The sequence below is a fragment of the Oculina patagonica genome, chromosome 13, assembly GCF_052425735.1.
Source record: "Oculina patagonica isolate OP01 chromosome 13, crgOcupat, whole genome shotgun sequence".
Taxonomy (NCBI): domain Eukaryota; kingdom Metazoa; phylum Cnidaria; class Anthozoa; order Scleractinia; family Oculinidae; genus Oculina; species Oculina patagonica.
Genome location: NC_135770.1, coordinates 13,422,315 through 13,443,899, shown reverse-complemented (window position 1 = coordinate 13,443,899; position 21,585 = coordinate 13,422,315). Strand labels below are relative to the sequence as shown.

The 21,585-nt window shown below is 36.0% G+C and overlaps 2 protein-coding genes across 6 annotated transcripts; one reads left to right on the top strand and one right to left on the bottom strand.

The window, feature by feature from the left end:
- The first annotated feature begins 1,847 nt into the window (after positions 1-1,847).
- On the top strand, positions 1,848-4,755 carry LOC144635651 (histamine H2 receptor-like). Its single transcript, XM_078494733.1, has 2 exons — positions 1,848-3,417; positions 4,546-4,755. Exon 1 carries the CDS (start codon positions 1,982-1,984, stop codon positions 3,128-3,130), a length of 1,149 nt encoding a protein of 382 aa, XP_078350859.1. The 5' UTR covers positions 1,848-1,981; the 3' UTR covers positions 3,131-3,417; positions 4,546-4,755.
- Positions 4,756-7,407: 2,652 nt separating this feature from the next.
- On the bottom strand, positions 7,408-20,917 carry LOC144635437 (D(1)-like dopamine receptor). Of its 5 annotated transcripts, none has more exons than XM_078494546.1 (2): positions 20,611-20,917; positions 7,408-9,088 (listed from the first exon to the last, which is right to left on the bottom strand). In XM_078494546.1, exon 2 carries the CDS (start codon positions 9,018-9,020, stop codon positions 7,950-7,952), a length of 1,071 nt encoding a protein of 356 aa, XP_078350672.1. In that variant the 5' UTR covers positions 9,021-9,088; positions 20,611-20,917; the 3' UTR covers positions 7,408-7,949. The 5 variants fall into 5 exon arrangements, with proteins under 5 accessions (XP_078350672.1, XP_078350670.1, XP_078350673.1 ...); XM_078494544.1 differs by lacking the exon at positions 20,611-20,917 and adding an exon at positions 13,129-13,259; XM_078494547.1 differs by lacking the exon at positions 20,611-20,917 and adding an exon at positions 12,528-12,599.
- Positions 20,918-21,585: the final 668 nt, after the last annotated feature.

Genomic DNA, 21,585 nt, shown 5'->3' with positions numbered 1-21,585 from the left:
ATCTAGCTCAAGACTCGTCCATGTTTTACCAATGTAGCTTGATCGAGTATTTTTGTTTTTTGAAGGGCAATTTCATTGTCATTCAAGTGAGAAATGTGACGAAACGATGTCTTTGGTTTTTATGTCCTATATATACCATGGGACCTGTTCATTTAAGCATACTCTAGTTTTTCCAAATTGTCTTTCTCGTGGGGCAACAGTCTCGCTAGATCCCAATTTTTTTAAACGTGTAACTGTCCAAAGAAACTGGAAACTAGTGTAGAAGGTTCCCTTGTTCCTAGAGGAGTGGACTGAGTGGATAAATCAAAAAGACGAGGGAACGAGTTTTTGGCCATAAGCATGTGAATATTCAAATTATGGTATACACAAGAAAACGTCTTCTTGATTTCATTTTGTTTAGGTTTTTCTAAAAAATCGTATTGTATTGGTAAGGATATGTCTAATAACCAAGAGCAAGCAAAAAAAATGAAATGTTTTTCCATAGCATCTGTTTACTAGATTTATTGAGTAAATAAAGCACACAAACATTAGCTAACATTCGGGAAATTAATCAACGACATCGAACCCAAAAATCATCAAGATTTGAATTGTGAACAAATCACCACACAGCCCTTTATTCTTTGGTTAAATGAATGTAAACCGATTTGTGTATTTACCAAGCTTGCCACTAAATTAACAGCTTCAGTAATCGATGATAATTTTTAAATTGGTGACGGTGGCGGAGAGTTTGCACTGTTCGCATATGACAGTTGCGGCTGAACAAACACAATCATTTGGAAACGTTAATTGAAAAGGAATCGTAACACAAAGCACGACTAGATGACAGGGCTTGTTTACAGTGTTCGGTATATATTATAAATGTATATGTAAAAATGACGGATTTTTTTCCTTGGCTAATTAATTGCGTTTTGGCTGAAAATGGTCTAGACTTGATCTGAATTCCTCTGAGAATATGCCCAAGTTTATGAAACCCATGATGATTTAGTTTACAACTGTTTTGTTCCGAAATTAGAAATCGTTTTTTACGAAAGGTAAAACAGGGCTTTTTCCAGGGTAGAAGCCTTCAAAATCTTATTATATACAGTAGTCATCTCAAATTAGTTACACCTCGTTAAAGAAAACTAAGTTTTGACAACTCCGAGATTTCCTTGATCTGTCACTTTGTTTGTCTTAGTTGTTTGTTCTCTGAAAGGAAGAAACAATTGTTATTTTATAGCATAAAAATACCGAGCTGCGAGGTTGACAATAAGCTGCAGTTTTTTATTTGTGATGCGGGCGACAAGCCATGAAGATATGTTCCAAGGTAAGAGCTTTCTCAGTTATTTTAGTACGTTTTAGACTTTTACGAGGTAATTTGGTAAATCAAAGCTAATCTTTCTTCAGGTGCACATCACCCAGTGGAGATGTGAGAGAACTTTGTTGTGTTTTTTTTGCTACACCTCCAAGGGATTAAAATCCAATGCAACGCTTCAGGTCTTCTCTTAGAAACACTGATTTACACGAGTTGACGCCTTTTTACTGAAATAGATGATTATGGCCCTCTTCTCCAGCCTGGAAAGGAATTAAGTCAATCAATACCCACTAGGACTTCTATGTTTTGACTCTTAAAACTCACCGTGAAAATGAACAGAATATTTCTTGTACGAAAAGACGCAATAATTTATGAAGAATATTTCTCTCTTTTTTTTTTGTTACTGAGAACTCTAAAGACACTAACATTCATTGCGTCTTTAGATCTTACCACTACATTTTATTAGTAAACGCCAAACCAGCGAACAATACCGTCGTGGATCCACTCGTGTACTTCGGTGTTGCTCCTTGATAGTTAAAACGTGACATGTTTGTGTTCTTCTTCCTGATCAGAAAAAAAGTGGAAAACGTTGGATGAATTGAAGCTTGAAAACACTCATCACACCATAGGCAACAAGAGGCTTGTATAGCTTGTATAGCCGTGAAGGATTCGACCTTCAAAAGGCCAGCGATGAAAAATACTTCCAATGTAACATCCTTAAATTCGTCACAGGAACAGTTGATCGTCCACAACAGAACCAATACAACAGAAGGGTTCCAAGAACTGGTCCGCACAAGCCCCGCCATAAGAATTACATTTTGTATTATCTACTCGATTATTTCTGTGAGTATCGTCCTGGGAAACATTATTATTGTTTCAGTTTTTCTAAGAAAGCGTAAACTTCGCACTCGTACCGCTTACTTTCTTGTGAATCTTGCGTTTTCGGACATCATTGTCGGAAGTGTTGGAGTACCTTCGTTTATCTACATTCTCGCCAATTCGGTGGAATTTCCAAGCTTCGTGTATATTCTGTGGAACACCATCGACGTATTCGGTGCGACAGCATCCATTTGGCATTTAATGATGATAAGTATAGAAAGATTTTATGCAGTAGGATGGCCGTTCCTTCATCGCATATCTTCTAAGAAGCCATATTTCTGTCTTATTGCTCTGGTTTGGAGCGTATCAGTAGCACTGTGCTGTATAACAGTGACAGAAGCGTCCAAGTGGCCTTACTACACACTTTTTGTCTCGGTGGTCTCTTTCCTTTGGCCATTATCAGTTATTATTGTTGTCTACGTAGCCATGTTTATCATTGCGTCAAAAAGCGTTCATCACAATCATCACCAAGCCCAAGGCGCGGAAAAAGAGACGCGCATCGCCAAAGCAATCTTGCTAGTGATTGGTTGTTTTCTAGTCGCTTGGGGTCCATTTTTTGGGTTGAACTTTGCATACTGGGCGTGTCGTTCATGTGTTGATATCAAATACGAGGTTATTCTTGCGTTCAAGGTTCTTCAATACAGCAGCTCGCTTGCAAATCCTGTCATATACACATTGCGACTTCCTGGTTGTTATCAAGCATTCATGGAAATGTATGGCCATTGGTTAACTAAGTGTAAAAAGTCCAGTTATCTTGACAACTTGGAATATCCTCTCGCTCCTTATGAAGACGTATCACTGATTAGAATTCGCGGCATCGACAACGTTTCGTTTCATTCGCCATCTTGGCGTGTTAACTCGGCTGATCCTACAATGCGGTCAATGAACACACGGTCCAACAGGAATGCATCGAGATTATTTCGAAAATCTAAAAACATGACGTTCTCGTCTGTAATGTAGTCCAACATATAAAAGCCCATGAAAAGACATCTACCTAAAGCTATAATATATGGGCTAACTGTTTTCAAGCTCTACGACTTGACTTTTTATTAAATGGCCAAACAGCGGATTTCCACCTCAGCGACGTTTTAGTGGTCAAATAAAGGAATTCTAGTTCAACGAAGTATGCTTCAGAAAACTTGGCCAAAAATAAAATCCGAGTTGGGATAGTAACAACGCAATACAATAAATTATGTCCTTATAAGGGGAACAAAATTCCTTATGGGGATGTAAAACAACCAAGTAATGTCAAGCATTTATAATGGATCATGACTAATACACCACACGAGTACTACGAGCAACATACGGGTAACATACGAGTAACACACGAAACATACGGGCACATACGGGTACATACAGGTAACATACAAGTAACATACGGATACTTACGAGTAACATACGGATACATACGAGTAACATACGGATACATACGAGTAACATACGGATACATACGAGTAACATACCAATTCATACGTGTGCATACCAGTTCCTTTTTCAATTCCCTTTATTTTGTTCTATTTTTCATTTTTATCAGTATGCTCCCCCCACCCCCCTTCCCGTCAACAAGGTTGCGTGACGAGCCCAAAGGACAAAACGTATTGAAGACGTATCAAGAATTTGAAATGTTATAAGGTCAAAACCTCAACTTCTTGAATAGACCATTTTACAGTTGTCTGCTAAGTGACCTGGCCTTTGAATGGAAATGAGGCTGGAGGTGACCTTGTTATGATACAGACCTCACTGCTTTTGTTGTGTAAATTATGTTGTTTTGATGCTAACTAAATAACATTTACATGATAAAGCAGAGAGGTTTGTATCAATGCAAGGTCACCTCCAGCCTCACTACCATTCAAAGGCCAGGTCACTTGGCAGGCAACTGTAAAATGGACTATTCACTTACATACGATCTTACCCGTAACATACGAGTAACAAAAGGACACATACAGGTGCATACCAGTTCCTATTTCATTTCACTTTATTTTATTTTGTTTTTTTATTTTTCATTTTTTTGTTCCTTGTCCTTTGGGCTCGTCACGCAATCTTTTTGGAGGGGAGAGCGATGGAGAAACACGTTACATCTAATGACCAATAATTGATTTTTCGATTATTATTCGATTATTATACTCGTATGTTACCTGTATGTACCCGTAATTGCCCGTATGTTTTGTTTTGTTTACTTGTGTTGCATGAAATAAAAATGAAAAATAAAATGAAATGAAATAGGAACTGGCATGCACCCGTATGTATCCGTATGTTACTCGTATGTATCCGTATGTTACTCGTATGTTACCTGTATGTAACCGTATGTACCCGTATGTTCCGTGTTACTCGTATGTTACCCGTATGTTACTCGTGGTACTCGTGTGGTGTATTAGTCATGATCTTTATAATGACTTATAGGTCTAAATTAAAATTGAATTAAAGTGCAAGAAGATTATAAATCAAGCCGTGGGCCAGAATTAACAATTCCCGATTCATTCACTCATTCATTTGACTAGGGTATGATTAAGTGTATGTAGTTTTTATCTTCAATGGCTATTTCGTTTGAGAGTCGAAGTGGAGCCTGTATATCGGTCTATTGCTTTTTAGTATAAATCTACTAGCGTTCTATCACGAATGCTGTTCTCTGATTGGCTACGCTACTCACTATCTATTCTGTTGTAGAAGGTGAGTAGCGAAACAGCGTGCGGTTGTCAACAGAATGGTCGCCGCTTTTTCGCTTTAAAATTGACCGTAGAGAAGGACTTGGATTATTTACTATTCCAGGCGATGTTGGAGAAGATAAAGACTGTACCGAAATATGTAATGAAGAATTTACACGGTAAGAAAAGCAATTAATCATTTACGCTTTTAAAAGCGGGCGAATCTATAATTTTATAACATTCAGAGATGCGTTTCACCGAGACATTTTGTGGAAATAAAGTTTAAGATGTCTTTGCAAACTAACACAGTTTCATCGTCCCATCGAGGAGCAGTAAAAGAAAGGCTTAACAGATTCGACCTGCAAGTTTTTTTGTACATCAATAAGACTTAAATAAAACAACAAAATTGAAAGCGAATCGAATTCAAGGTTGCGGGCGACTCGTTCAACTTTTCATAAATTTCTTATCGTTCACGTTTCCTACATTTATAACAACTTGACTTCCAAAGGGCCTTTGTAAGTCAGTCTATCTTTAAATTGTCATTTTACAATGAAAATCCGGCTTTTAGTTCAATTTTGAGCAAACGACGGTTTAAATTAATCGTGAATGAAATGCAAAGGCGCACAGAAGCTTAACAGTGCAATGTGGTTTCTTCCTTGCGAACAACTCGCTTAACTTTTTTTTTTAATCTTTTACGTTTTCAAATTTTAAAAAAAACTTGACTTCCAAGGGCCCTTGTACGTCAGTACATCTTTCAATCGTCATTTTACAAAAAAAAACTTGGCTTTTCTTTCAGTTTCGGGCATATAATGGTTTCAATAAATCGTGGAATGAAATGCAAACGCGCACACAGAAGCCAATGCAATGTGGTGCAGTTGTCAATTATCCGCATGTTGTGTGACTTATTTACATCATTATTCAATAAAAACGAGAGCCTGTCTTGTTGATAAGTTTTGAACGTCTAGTAGATTTATACTAAAACAATTAGATTATTCGCTCTCGATTTCTATGTGTGATAGTTGATTCGGGCTTCGCCCTCATCAACTATCACACGATAGAAATCTCGAGCTCATAATCTAATTGTTTAATAGTAAGTGAAGAACTAACTTTGATCCTTTGATCCATATTTAATGTGAAAATCAAGATATAAATGGTTGTTCCATTACTATATTCCTCGATTATCTTAGATATATGTTTTGTCTTCCGCCCAAAAATTATATTAATCCATAACCAAAACTAGTAAATAGAATGCGCGGCCGCTACACCCATTTCCAGGATCTCAAAAAGAGAAATGGGTAAATCAACTATATATATTCATAAATAAACTCGCAACCAATAGGAGGCATAAACCTCTTTAGCTTTGTTTGTTTGCTGTCCCTTTTCAGACCATGTGATTTTCTCTAAGAGAATTATTTCCAATTAAACATATCCACGTAGACTGAATGAGTGAATAATTTTCAGATAGATGAACGATCAGTTCCCACATGATTTGAAATGGGCAATTCACATACGAAGCTAAAGAGGTATAGTTAAGGTGGCTCACAATACTTTAAGGCTTCCTGTCTATTGCATATCACAGCTACCCCAATATTGTTTAGGAATACCTTTCAGTACGAATTTATATGGGTTTTACCAATGGAAAAATTGAGTTCGCTTTGATACCGAAAATTGTTGCCATGGAACCATGGCAACGTGAAACTTGAAGAGGTCGAAGATAACCTATTTTTGATGTTTGAAGGCTAATAATTTGAAAACTGCACGGTGAAATTTTTTTCAAATACGTTTTTAACTAAGCAGCATAAGAACCATTTTAAAAATTTTCAAAAACAAATACTGTCGGCAGGGTTCAGCGCCATGTTATTTTCACATACATTTAAGCTGGTTCTGAACCCCCCCAACAGATATTTTTAAAATCTATAAAAATGTTTCCACTGCCGATTAGAGAACAATTTATCAAACAAAAACTTTTACTGACTAATGTTTAAGACACGAGCTTCAAACGGTCAAAAAAAGGGTAGTGTCACCTCTTTTCACGTTGACGTGGCAACGAAATGAACATCATCATCAACTAACAACAAAAACCTTAATATATTTTTTATTTTATAATGTTGATTACATTTTAACGTGAATGAGCTATATCAACATAAATATTTAGATACTAGCATATGCTTATAAAGAAGGAATTTTCAGCGATCGGGCTTTTACGGTAAATGTCGCTGCGGCAAATACATGAGTGAGTTTGGCAAAAGTCTCGAGTTCTTCCAGACTCACTTCCATATATGTCTCAGTCGGGTTATGTTGGCAAATGCACGTGTTTTCTCTTTAACTACATCTTTATTTAGGGACTAAAGCAACTAATCCTTTGTTCAATTTAACAATTACGCTACAAGTCCAAGTTTTTATGAGCAAATAGTTAAGGAGACGTACCCGAGTGGACTAACGCTGGTAGAACTGATGGGAGCCCGAGTAGTTCAAATGTTTCTTAAAACAACCAAGAGACCTCTTTGTTCTAGCTATTTACGGCACAAAAATCTTTTTAAAAAAAAAAAAAAAAGCTGCCAAATAAAAAACAAATCTTTTGTAGGACATAAAGAAAACCATCTTTTAATAGTTTGTGAATATGGAATCAGCTTGAGAAGCCGCTAAAAATCTTGTGCAAGATCTCGCACTACTCCCAAACAAGGTATTTAAAATATTTTAACATATCATGCGTAAATAATCGATAAATAAGGACTTCTCGAGTAATTTAACATTTCAATTTCGAGTTTACTACATAGTCTTTTACAAAGATTTAAGCTATTAATTGATAGGTCGATTGCTCGCATCATTGATCAATTAATTCATTCATTGATTATTGAGTGATCGATTGAAAAATTTAGTCAGGACTTCGTGATTGATTTTTTAACGTAAGCTCGTTTTCTCCGGCGTGACATTTGTTTCCTACAGTAATTTCAGTTTCGGTCGGTTTTGTTTGTGAACCGTGAAAGAAATGGTCAGTTTCCAACATGGCTACATGAAAACCAATGGCTTATCTTAGGAAACGCTGTACTGTTAAAAGGACTATTAGTAACTACCATTAAGACTAGAACTTCCTAACTTCCAGAATAGCAATAAAATTCTGTATTTTTTGGTTCTCTTCAAGAGGACACATTAGAGCCGCTCCCTTGAAGTTCGATTTCATCAGCAGAAGGTCGATCAGTCGCACCAGTTTCGCGTGCTAAAGTTTGTAAAGACGAATCATTTGAACAGTCACCGTTGGCAGCTGACTGTACATTTGTCCAGTAGCTTTGAACAGTTTTCTTTCGAACCGAGCCAGGAGCCAAAGAAGATAATGTTGTTCTGAAACTCTCTCCAACGTTACGTGCTGTTTTGCTGACTTCGCGACAAGGACACAGCATGGCTGCAAACGCTCTGCGAAAGTGCGGGAACTTGTGGGCGTACAACACTGGATTAACGGCCGAATTTCCATACTGAAGAAATTTCACAGCGCAGATCGCTTGCCATGAAGGACTAATCTCTGGCCTGATGTAACTTACCAAGGAGAGTGTGAAGAAAGGAAGCCACCCAATCATGAATAACGCAATCATAATGATCACCGTCTTGGCAACACGGACCTCTTTGCGAAGACTTCTTTTAAACCTGTAAGAGTTCTGCACCCTGTTCTTGTGGATAGAAATAACTACAGCGGCTTGTGTCACGCAGACAATTAACAGTGGTACGAAAAAGCAAAGAACTATGATGGTCACGTTGTATGCCTTAGGTGCTGATGCCATTCCCGGTTTGGAACACACCGCCACTGGAATCGCCACCGACCAAATCAAGGCCAAAATCAACAAGTAGCGTTTGGCAGTGTAGATACGATGGCTCAGAGGCCATACAATGGCACAGAATCTATCCCAGCTTAGCGCAACAAGATGCAGTATTGAGCCAACACCGCCAAGTATGTCAAATATTACCCAGATGTCATGCAAATAGGCAAACCAAGTCTCTTGTTCGTGGCTAACAAACATGACAACAATCCACCAGGGAATGGAGATAACACCAACAAACCAGTCAGTAGCTGCTAATGAAACGATGAAGTAGTTGGTATGAGTACGAAGGAACTTCTTCTTTGCAAAAGATATGATCACAAGGCCATTGCCAAACAGGATAGCGGCAGCAACAACGGAGTACGCAACAGCCCATGGAACAAGAATCTCATAATTCATCTTCAAGTAGCCTTTCAGAGTTTCACTCTCAACAGTTGACGAGTTTCTTGTGTTGTTAAACGAGGCTCCTGAAAAGAAAAATCATTGCATGAGAAAAGATAAACACAGTTCTTCACCATATCGAACATGCATCTAATCCTTGCCTTCAAAACTGATTTCGCGGTGAGTCATCATGTTCCCTAACGGACCGAGCTTGCAAGGCCGTAAAATATCTGTTTATGGACTTCTGAAATAAAGACTGAGGAGATGATAGCGATGTGCTCACCAAAACATTCTGACATGTTTTGAAGAGCTATTAACTAAACGTTGAACTTAACCCCGGGCTCGCAAGCACGTACGTGCAGAAAGTGTTTATTTGCAACTGATCTTTTTATCTCTTCCTCAAAAAGATCGGCCAAATTAGCACGGAGATAGCAGTATCTTTTACACGCATTACACTGATCTGGGTACTGCATTATATAACTGTCCTAGAAGCCCTCTATTACTTTATCATTGTAGGTGGGGAGTTAACATCACAATTTATATTCTTTATAATATTCCTTTTCTCTACTATGTGTGCAGTGAGTGTCGTTGTTGTGCACGCTGCAGGATAATGTTTGAATTTATTTTGTTCTAACGTTTCTACAAATATCACGTTCTCTATCAAAGGAATTAAGAAAAGACAGTTCGCGCACGCCAAAGTAACAGCATCTGAGTATTACACATTCGTGCGTGTCGTATGTATAAGATATGCTGATACGATTGCATGATACCTCTGTGACTCGACGTTGACACTTCACATTTAAAGTTAAATAGAGAGTTTCTACAACTTCTGCTCCCTATTTTTTGGTACGAACCGAGAAAAATGGAAATTTGACTTTTAAATAAAGTCATACATTTTCGCCTTAATCCATCATGATCGGAAAACGTTCAGACTTTACTGACAAGTTTGAACAAATTTCCTTTGAGGAGTTTATTACTCAGGAACTGGAATATTTTAATTGGATTGTTTTCGTCAACTGACGTCTTTCAGATTTCTAAACGATAGGTAGCAGAACAGAACACTCATAAAATACGTGAGTTACTGCTGCAGTTAAGGAAAAACTCGTGAATAAAATAGACCAAAGAAAAACATTTCTTCCAGAGAAATGACATATATTGTTTAGTGTTATCAATGTTACGATCTTTTTCTAATATTCAAATACGGAGTCATATTTTCCCGGAGAAGTTTTTTCTTATCAGAATTTCCATCAAAGATTGTTTAATAATTGAGGTCTTTGGAAAGATTGGATGAAATTGAGAGGCCAAAAAGGTTGCAAGATTATCCATGAAATCCTAATTTTTGCACGCAATATTTAAACCTCCAAATATTCCAAAAATTTCAAGCAAAACTAAAAAGATTCCCTTCGTATTTTATATGCTTCCTTTATACACTTTCATAAACACAGCATTCAAGAACTGAAAAGCTTCCAACTTTGAACTTGGAAACACGCTGATCATGAATCACATAAGTCGACACGCGGTCTGCATAGCATAACTCTGAGACTTTCATTTTCTGGCGTTGTCTGTTGAGGCTACCTGTTAAATAATACCGCTAATAAAACTCTTCAATTTTCTCTAGGGGCTTTTCACATAGCTCATTTTATTTTGCATAAAATTTAGTTTACATGCAGCCCTGTAAACATGATCGATGAAATTTAGCTGAGATATCGTTCAATGACGCAGTAGTAATTTGACTATAAACAAAATATAAAGTAAAGGAAACCAATATTTCAAAGGCGAAAAAAGAACTACAGAGAAAGATTAATTTGCCATTTTATATATAATCGAAGATAAGGCGTTTAATAATTTCCAGTAGAGTGCAAATCATCTCGTAACGTGTTAAAAGTCATTTTAATTTTAACACCGACTCGAAGAAAGAGGAACTAAAACTTCTCAAGTCCGTACCTTTAAAAACAAGGTCCTTTCTCGTTCAATTGTTATTTTAATTGTTACAAAGGAGACTATTGCAAGACGGGTGACTGTGATTCCTAGTTAAAACAGAAATATTGTAAATAGCTAGTTTTTAAATCACTTATATTCCTACAATTTATTTATTTTATTCGTGAGGCGCATTTGGTCAAATTTATATGTTAATCTGCGCAATAAAAATCTTAAATCTTAATCTTAACATAACGCGACGATTCTTTTGAAATATACAACTGGCTTTGTTTGCATAAGTAAAATTAAGGATGGAAATTGTTATCGTCACAAAAGTAGTGAAAAGTATCAAAAATATTAAAACTGGTTTTTGTCAGCTAAAACAAAAAATAAAATATAGTTATAGGCTGGTAGCAAAATATTTGATACGAAGGGAAAAGCCCATGAAGACCAAGGCAATAACTGAGTTACTGTTAAACATAAAGGTTGAAATACCAAAAAAAAACAGGGCGGTAAATCGAATAAATACGTAGCAAATTATTTTTATAATGAAGATGATCACAATGACGACTGAGTTATTGTTGATTGAATTTTGTTTACAAAATTACAAGCCACTAAGGCCCAGGCTCCAAGCACTCGACCACGCCGGTTACCATATCATTCTAAGCATCCGGCTGAATGCGCATGTGTAACTTAATTGTCAAAAACAACATTTCTCGTATTCGAGAATTCGTTAAAACAACCTGGTTTTATAACGCTAAAAAATAGATTCCGAGAACGAAACCGTGATTCAGTTTTGACAAAATGTAATTTGCATTGATTTTTGTTACGACGGACCAAAAACCAAACTTGGAGTTTATAATGTATTTGACCGCAATGTTAACAATCCTTGCCCTTTTCATAGCATTATTTTGGCATTTTTTATACGAAGTATTTTTTTAACTTTCCTTCGATCTGAAGGCAATTTCGATAACGTGAAATAAGTTTTGCGTTTCTGTAACATTACTGCTGCAAGTCGGGTAGAATATAATTCTACGTACCTATAGGGTGACGCGCTGTTGTTGTTGGTTTTGTTCATGATAAGCCAGCAGTGTAGAATATTTTAAAATGTGGTTACCCAAAAAAAATGCAAGGTAACAGGATATTCACCCAAGGCCAACAACTGAGGCAATGATCGATTGGAGTTTTGATTTCATCGAGTTGTGAGAAAAAAATTGGGAATAATATCAAATGCTCCCCGCTTTGACGATTGGTTTTTCCTACTCACACATAAAAGGCAACAATTTGCATATTTATTACTGAACAAATTACTTTGTTCTTTAACAGCACGTAAAAACAGCACGTCCTTTATCAGGTTTATCTAAATGAATAAAAACATCAAAAGCACGATTGTGTCTACACTCAGCGCAGACGCATTTGTATATATACACGTCGATGAACTGATGCGATTAGTTAAGAGGTTAAGACGCCGTGGCGACTAAAATGAATGAGTTCCACGCCTTAGATTTCAAACAGCTGAGGACGTATGACAAATTCATGTTTACCTCCTGTAGTTCATTTCCTTTTAGCACTGTTCAGTAAGCTCAAGAACAAACGAGAATTACTTACCATTTTCTCATCTGTTATTACGTTCGTTTCAATTTGGAGGTGAAAGAACCGCATCGTAGGCGAGACAAAGCAATTATATTCTGCCTTTTTTTAAAGCGTAATTTCTTTTCTTCCTCTTGATCAGTTTTGTACATGAATCTGAGTGGATTAATCGATACTTGACGAATTAACAAACCCCCGCCCGGAACATCCTTTACTCCTGCTTACGTCGTTCATCAAGAGGGTTTGGAAAAACGTAATTTGCTTTTTTTTTACACTACTTCACAATGTTTTTTTGTTAGTAAAAAAGGAACGTTTGTGTAATATGATTTCAGTAAGTTGTATTTAAGTTTTGAATTTGAGGCTGAAACCTTAACAATGGCTCATCAAACAACAGCTTATTTTCTCAAGTCAGCTTTACAAATGTTACTAAGAGAGACGATATTTCGCACTTACAGTTAAGACTTATTGTTTCACAATTAATTCCTAAAAATTATTTTATGAGCCAGTAGCCGCAGGATTAACAAGCCTATTTTCGCTTTTAAAAAGAATAATTGTTAGGCTTTTTATCATCTAATCTGATGTAGAAATACCTGGTACAAAGATTTCACACGGTATTTACCTGAAAATGTTCCAACAGATTCCATAACGAAGACTCGTCGACTTGCCTTTCGTCTTGTAAATCTCCGTCGTCATGGACAAGTATTTATTTCATGTAAACAGAATTCGTGCTTTTGGCGTCCGGTTTATTAAGGATGTAGGTGTCAATTTAGCGCTTATTCAACATCACAAATGGAAGTGGTTTGCATACTAACATGCAATCAAGCGAGTGGTGTAATCTTATTGTATTGGTCCACGCTTCTAGAAGCTTATGTTTTGCGGTGGTTTATTTACACAGGTGACAAGTGAAATGAACATGCTAGTCACTACCACCTTGTGCTACAACAAACGGGTAAGGTTTATGAACAATGGCTCTCTCAGTCGTATTAAACTGCATTCTAAAGAGCTTATTGTTAACGCGTGTCAAATTTTCAAAGAAAAGTTTGTCAACAGCCGGATAAAACAAAACGGTGGTGGGAGTGGCGGGCAACTTGCTTATCTGAGAATTGAGAATATGCGAGAAAATGTTTTTTGTAAGTGTGCAAGGGAGAGGCAAATAAACTTGTCATACAAAATGTGCGAAAACAAAAGTGTTTACCAGAGAATAGCAAATTCTTTATATTATACAATAATTTCAGCATTCTAGAGTAATCTTTTTTTTAGTTCTGACCGACATTTTTTTAATTGCTGTCAGAACTCAAGTAAATTAATCTACACATTGGCTCCGGCAGTGGGCAGACAGTCTGTCAAGCAGTGCGCAATATAACTGAACTTATGACTGAATTCAATCAATAAAACGTCTTAAAGGTGAAGATATTACTAAAACTCGGAGGCAAGAGAAGACTGCATATATTTAGTAATGTGTAGTCAGTTTGGGGATTGCAGGTGCAGGCACATCAATTTCGCTCCGAAGACTTAAATTACACTGCTCCACGGAAAAAGTGAGTTTATCATTGAAAGCCCACTAAATGGGAGTAAATAGATGTTTTTCTCTTTTAGGATAAAAGGCGAAAAAGAAGCTTTTTATTGTAAAGAACTTATGTAAAAATCACTAACACTCGAGCGTTTAAAGCAAAGAAAAAAAAAAAGAAAAAGACAATAGTAGTATGACTAGTGTATGATAGTAGAAGTATGATAGTATAATGTGACTGCATAATATGAAACAAATTTACCCTCTCTAAACTGTGTTTACACCTCCCTCCCTCCCTCCCTCTCCGCCCCACGCAGAGTTGATACATTTTGTTTGTGTGGTACTATTATGCTGTTATATACAACAACAAGGAACAATTGACCTCTGCTATCAAGCTGTTTATCAACTGTACAAACATTTAAATATAAACGACTTTTTAAGTGTCAAAAAGCACTTTTGCCGTAAACACCTCTGTTTGCTAATGAGCTGTTATTCCTTAAATGTCAATATTTTAAAACATTAACGGTCAAGCTTCCTTGCTAAAACGCCACCCCGCATCTTATAAAGTATTTTTGCGTTTTGTTGGTTGTTTGTTTTTAATATACTGCGAGGAAAAAAATCATCGGCAAATGTGTAAAGGAAGGCTTAGCGAAAAAGACACGAAACCAGGGTATGAATGGGCCACTGGTTACAAACGAAACGCACTTTTAACCAATAAATTCGATTTCACTCTTCCACATCTTAACTCGACCAGGATATTTGTTGAAAAATTGGAGACTACACGTTCAAAGAACAGCCGCTCAAAAATATTAAGGTAGTCGATAAAATTGATTTCATGAATCGAAAACCAGAATGTAAAGTATCCGCCTCAAATTGGAATATTTCAAGAGTTGCAAGTACCTTTCTTGTTAGGCAAGTGCCGATTGTCCAAAATTAAATTCCTAATTTCTGCATTGAACAGTAAAATATCTATAATTATCAGGAACAAAACAGTGTTTTATGTTTGTTTTCCAGTTTTGTTGTTGTTGGTTGTTGTCAATTGTTCTTGCTTATTTCCATCATTCCTATATGAAATTCCACTGCCACATGATCGTTACTTTTTTTAAATTCATTCGCATTATTATTTCCAATTATTTGACCCAATTTTATTGCTAAAGTCAAGTATGTCGTTTTTCATTTTTCACAGTTTTTAGTGCAACTTAGAAAAAGGCATGATAAAGTGAAATACCCAAAAATAGAAATCGCACGATGAAAATAGTATTTGTCACAATAAAGTATTTGTAACTGAAGAACTGATTTGTCTGCTAATGGACAATGTTTTATTTGGTGTAGGTTTCTTATGCTCTTACCCACGAAAAAAGGAAATATACGACTATTTATTTCTCTAGAACATGTAACTTGATGCGTTTTTCCTTTCCCCTCCTCCTCCTCTTCCCGCATTATACTAACAACATTTGTATGGGTAAATATATATATATATATTTTGCTTTTTGTTTTTGTTTTGTTTTTATTAAACACACGCTTATTTGAATACACGTAGTACGCCATGAACTATTTACATTTACATCACTTCATTGGTTACAAAGAATACAATACTGCTTGCGCTTTTACGACACTAAAAACCATGTTACTTAATATTGTCCTGTGTTTCTAAAGTTATATATCCCTTATACCAAGATGAAAAAAAAAAAAATTTTTTTAAAAAAAATTTTAAAAAAAAAAAAAAAAAAAAAAAAAAAAAAAAAAAAAAAAAAAAAAAAAAAAAATAATATAAATAAAAAAAAAAAAAAAAAAAAAAAAAAAAAAATTTTTTTTTTTCCCCCCCCCCAAAAAAAAAAAAAAAAAAAGAAAAAAAAAAAAGAGCATTTTATAATACTATAAAAGTCCAAGTCTTTCAGCAAAATACATCATTTTTACTGCAAAGCCTTAGTATCAGTGCTAATAAGACTTGTTTGAATTAATGTTGCAAAAGCCAGAGTATCTTTAACAGTTCCATATTTATGCGTTAGAAAGGAATTACAAAAACACTGAAAATGGTTTTGCCAATCAGTCATAATACAAAAACCTTCCTCAAGGCAACTCATCTTTAGGAAGGAGTAGAGACAGTTTACCAAAGAAAAAGTGTTTTCCCATTTACTAGCTAACGCTGTTTTCAAAAGAATATCTTTGTTGTACCTCATCTACGAAGTCATGAAGGGCAATAGGCTTGTTATTAATTGTGCTGCTATAATACAGTAGCGCATTGAGGGTTTAAATCAATTAGTTATACATCCATTATTTATCATTGCGCTCTCCACGTTGGTATAAAACATATTGATCCATCGTTTTATTATGCTTGTGCCGAAATAAAAAGAGTAGAAACTCTTCATTATAACGGGCCATTCAAGAGAGTCAAAAGCTTACGAAAATCAAGGGCTACTAAGTTGTCAGGAACAAACAAGTCCAGTACATCGCTAATAATTCTGATGTTTTCCTCAATATATCGTCTTTTTACGACGCCTGTTTGGTCTTTGTGCATTCAATTTGGCAAAACTATTTAAAATCTATTTATAATCCATCCTTTTTGATAGTAGAAAAATACTGCCCCTTCGTTGCTAGATGGTGAGTCGTATTTTGTGCCTACGCTTCGTTTATGAATAGCAAAAGGTCTTTTTGCCCACCAAATCAAAAAAAAAAAAAATTACAGAACTAAAATTCAACGGTAAATCCGACTTTTCCTGGCGACTTTTCGTCTTGGAACCATTTACCACTCTCCAATCATCGACATTTTGCCCTAAACATGACTTGCTTCCCTTCACATAGAGACCGAGGTTCGGATTTATTTAAGATTATCGTAGCATATAATCAAATATAGTAGGACTCAGTTGGTTAATATCCGGCAAGGAAATGGTACCGCAGATAGGATCATTCAACTGTTTGAGCTGGGGTCTAATATTCTCTTAATACTTTTCCTTTGTATGTCGTATACGAGATAGTTGCATTTCTAATCCCCATTTTAATTATCTCCAATAGGAAGCGCTTATCTGTTTCTTGTTGGTAATATTCTACAGTGTTTGCATACGTTTAACGAACCATGTCAACGTATTTTTTCACCTTTAATTTTTTTTTAATTGAATTGGGGTGTAGATTGCGTTGTGATCGTTGTGATTGTTTGGCATTTACCCCATATATGTAGAAAGAAACCAATCTCAGATTTCATTTCTAGTGCTTTTGATTCCTACGTAACCTACTAGCTTTGGGTGGCGCATTTTCTAAATGTCTATCAGATCGAACATATTCATTGAAGCAAGGACGAAATTCCTGAAATTTGTCGGTTCCCAAGCCGTTCTTTTTTTTTTTAACAACGTACAGATCCAGTCTTATTAAATGATTAATGCAGTCTGTTCTGTTTTATCGATCAGTTTTATGGGAAAATATCCACATTTTACGCACGAAAATTCAGTAATCAGATTACCTGAAAAAGCCTTTTTGAACGAAAAATGACCTTAAGGATCAGCAATATAATGATATTGCGTCAAACTAACTTGCTTTTCTGTCTGGTATGATATCTATACAGTTAACGGTTTACTTTTATAAATGGCTGGTTTAACTATGATGTGTTGGGATGTACTCACGGCTATATACTCTCGTACAAAATCTGACTGATCTACCTCTTTCTTTGTGAACTGCTCTAATAAAGAATAAGAATAATTCATAGATGCAATTTAGCCAAAATTTTTAGTACGTTTAACTACTTCAGTACGTTTAACTCGTGTCTGCGCCACTCGTGGAAATTACTTCTCCGATACTTAAAGGTCCGATCTGTTCACTCGTACAATTAATCCCTAATTGTTTCTCGAACACAATTCGAACAGACCGTTTTTCTATACAAATTACAAAGATAATTATTTTTGTCATTTACTGGCTTTTCTTATTGCTAGTAGTTGTTGTGTAAAACATAACAAGGTTATCTTAGTCCCAGTAGTTTGCATTTTAGGAAAAAAAATCATAACCCTGAAATGGGTTTAAACTCTCTTCTTGGGCAGGACTGGCAGGACGTGATTTACCACGGCAACGTTAACTTTTCTTGCAAAACCGCCATATTAACCCATCTACAAAGCCTTGTTTGTCGGTCTATAGAAAAAATTAATTTCATTTTACCCAAAACAAACGAGAGACTTGGTAAGTAATGAGACTATATGAAAGTAATATTGCTGACAGTAAATTAAAATACTTTAATAAAACGTTGAACAAGAGGCTGATTATTAATGTAAACATATGCTCTTTGATGAAAGTTGTTAAAGCCGAAACTTGTCTAACTGAGGTGATTTTAAACGAAAAGTATAATAAACACGTAGGTATCAATAAGTCGATATTTGGCTATATCAAAAAAACACGTCAGAAATTTAATTTAAAAGAGTCATCTGTAATGCGTGAGGTTATTTTCTGCGTGATAATCTTGTACATTCCATGCAGATAGACACCGAAATTGATCAGCAACTGGCTACGGGTTGCTTTTTCAAGTTACAAAATAAAGTAGTTTGCTTCAATCCAGCTTATAATGAAACACTTTAAACGTCAAATCCGATTTCAAACAAAGCAATTTACCAAGGGAAGTGTTAGAAAAAAATGACAACAGTTTGTTATGTTTTCCAGGACTGAAGGATATTCTAATTAGAAATACGCCTCACCGACTGGTACTAAAATGAATTTCGGTTTGACCTAGAAAAGTTTACATGCGTACCTAACAAAGTTTCAGATTAAAGTATGTAAGTTTGAAATGGTCTTTCTAAGTGCTCCTTGACTATATGCTAAGCTCACTGCTCGAATTATAAACGCACTTCAGTTGAGAACTTCACCAAGTCGCTGACATCAAAATTTTCTGACTTGTGTTTGTCTTTTTTACAAATATATCAGCTGCTCGTTCTTAAAAAATATCCTAATAAATAAAAGGTACGGTCTTGTGTAGCTGATCCAGACCTAGTAATGTACATTGCGCGATAAATTCGGAGCAATAAAACAAAAAAAATTTTAAAAAAAAAAAAAATCAAACCCCCCCCCCCCCCCCAACACATTCTTTCGTTTCGGCCGCGCTCTTCAGTCAATTGCAAACTTTCAAACACATATCAGCTGGCAGCAAACAAGAAATCGTATTTTGTTGGCCTTAAATTTCAAAATCATCTATTTCGGCTTATTTAATGGCAAGGAACAACTGTAATAAAGCTGATAATTTCTATAAAAACGAAAACAGTAAATAATATATTTTTGCCAATAAGCATTTCCTGAAAAGTTACCTTAAGTCGTGTTCACGCGTATCAAAACGAGAACTTATTTTTTTAAATAAACAAACTACCGAAAACGAAAAGCAACAAATTATTCTGTACAAGACGTATTTGTGCAAAAGTAATGCAAACCCATTTCGATGAAATTCGACGAATTTGGGCAAAAATAACAATATACAGAAGTAATAAAATCCTTCTCGTTACAGTATACCTCAGTTCAAAGGCGAAAACTGGTCAAACCATCTTTTCGCTTATTAAGCACATGCATGGAAATAATTGAAGAGTTGTTCTTGAAGGTCGCTCTCGGAAAAATCTGGATAAGTGTTTAATTCTCGGTGCGACCTTATTCTGGAAGTATTAAAGTGGTTTTAACTTTAGGTAAGTTGGAATTGTTATCTTTACATAAGATTTTGTTTCAACAAACCTGTAATACAGATTTCACTCAAGACCATGCAATCATTACACAGCACAAGATATGAGGAAATAGGCCTATGCATAGCCGCCCGCTCTCCTCAAGAAAAATCGGAGGGTGGGTGTCACGTCCTACTCATACTGCTACGTAAGGAGAGTGGGTGGGTTAGTCTATGAGGAATAGAGGAGGATGAAGATATGCATGTACGTCAATTATTCCACAAGCGCTTGTCAGTGTTGGATATGAAATGATAGATAGCTAACAAATTAAAGAGGCGCTTCGTTGAGTTGGACAAGAAAGGTAATCTGCTGAAAGCTCGTGTATTTAGAAGCTAAGTTTGGCTTTAATTCAGAATAGTTATGGTGACCTAATACCGTGAAATACAACCAAAGGGATTAACAAATACCTTGCTTAGTGATTCCAAACATCGACTCGAGTGAATTTAGAAGGATGAAAAATCCACCAAACGACTGGGAAATAGGCTGACAAACTCAAATAAATACACAGCCAAGAGAGTGCCAGTGGAGAAAAATAGAATAGACTCCTGTAGACTGGAAACGTAAAAACTAGACCCTAAACACATTGACAAGATGTTTAAGCCGCTCTTATATGAACACTGAACAAACTAGTGCGGAACTGAAGAAAAGAGAAACTATATTTACAGCATATAAATAGGTATGAATAAGGAAAAACTAACGTTTAAGATGGCAAAATACGAACCAAACTCCAAAAAGCAACAATAATACTGAAAAGCTGACATTTCGCGGAAAAGTGTAACTCGACAAAAAAATATTATCGCAAACAAGAAGATCGAGCAGTAATGAGAGAAAAAAACGAAATGGAGCAAGCAACCAAAAGGGAGCTAAGAGAAAGTAGCAAATACACACAGAGTGAGACAGCTTGAAATGACAAAAACTTTACCTTATGTTGAAAAGACTTCTCATGTCTTGTAACGATTAGAGGAACTGTATACAGCTGAAGGAACAGCTAACAAATGTACTGCACGAGGTTAAACAAGGAAAATAGCTTGCTGTTGATGAGGAAGGAAGTTTCAGCGGCAGCGACTCGGCGTAACGCAAACAAAAAAGGTACAGTGAAATACATCAGTTGACTTGTCTCCGGCAGCAGCGTGTTTGAGAACGCAAACAGACCGAGATGATCAATATAAATGCTAAAGCGTTCCCTATACAGGAAAAATACCCCGAGCAACGGTAATCTCATCCGTTGCGTGGAGCCAATAACGTATAATTACCAAAAACATTTTTGTCGTAATTCATACACACAACTTGGAACGATTTCTCTGCAAAATTAAACAAAAAAATTCCCATCCATGTATGTTCTTTTACCGTATCAGCGAGTATAAGCATTTTAGGACGAGGAGCACCTGCATCTTTTCATTACTTTAAAAACACCCCCGCCTAATATTTTAGTGTCAGCCGTAAATGACTTGAAAGATTTATTTTTATACTCGATCTTAAAAACGCCCTTGGCAATATTCAATCGAATGACAAAGATTACTGTGTACATGGACGAGAAAAGCTTAATCAAGCTACAAGACACGACACGTAGGCAAGGATAGGACGAGGATAGTGACTCACCCTTATTTTTTAATTTCGTTCGTTACGTTTTCTCGTTTGAAGTTTGGCTATATAATAAATATCTTGAACTGAGCTTTAGTTATTACCCGAGCTTATTCGGTCTGTATGGGAGAATATTGACCTTGGACGCGACTATAGGCCGAACCCAGTGGGGTCTGTACTCACGACCGAGGACAAGATTCTGCTTGTTATAAGAACTCAATGTTGACTTTTTCTACAACTTCATTTAATTCCTTGAAATAATTAAGCGCAAGACCTGCTTTAAATCAATAATATATTATTTTGAGACACGGGATTG

Coding starts and splice junctions, on each gene's coding strand:
- LOC144635651 (XM_078494733.1), top strand. CDS start 1,982: ATGAAAAATACTTCCAATGTAACATCCTTAAATTCGTCACAGGAACAG.
- LOC144635437 (XM_078494543.1), bottom strand. CDS start 9,194: ATGATGACTCACCGCGAAATCAGTTTTGAAG. Junction 9,089..9,163: donor CCGCGAAATCAGTTTTGAAG/GCAAGGATTAGA, acceptor TTTTCTTTTCAG/GAGCCTCGTTTAACAACACA.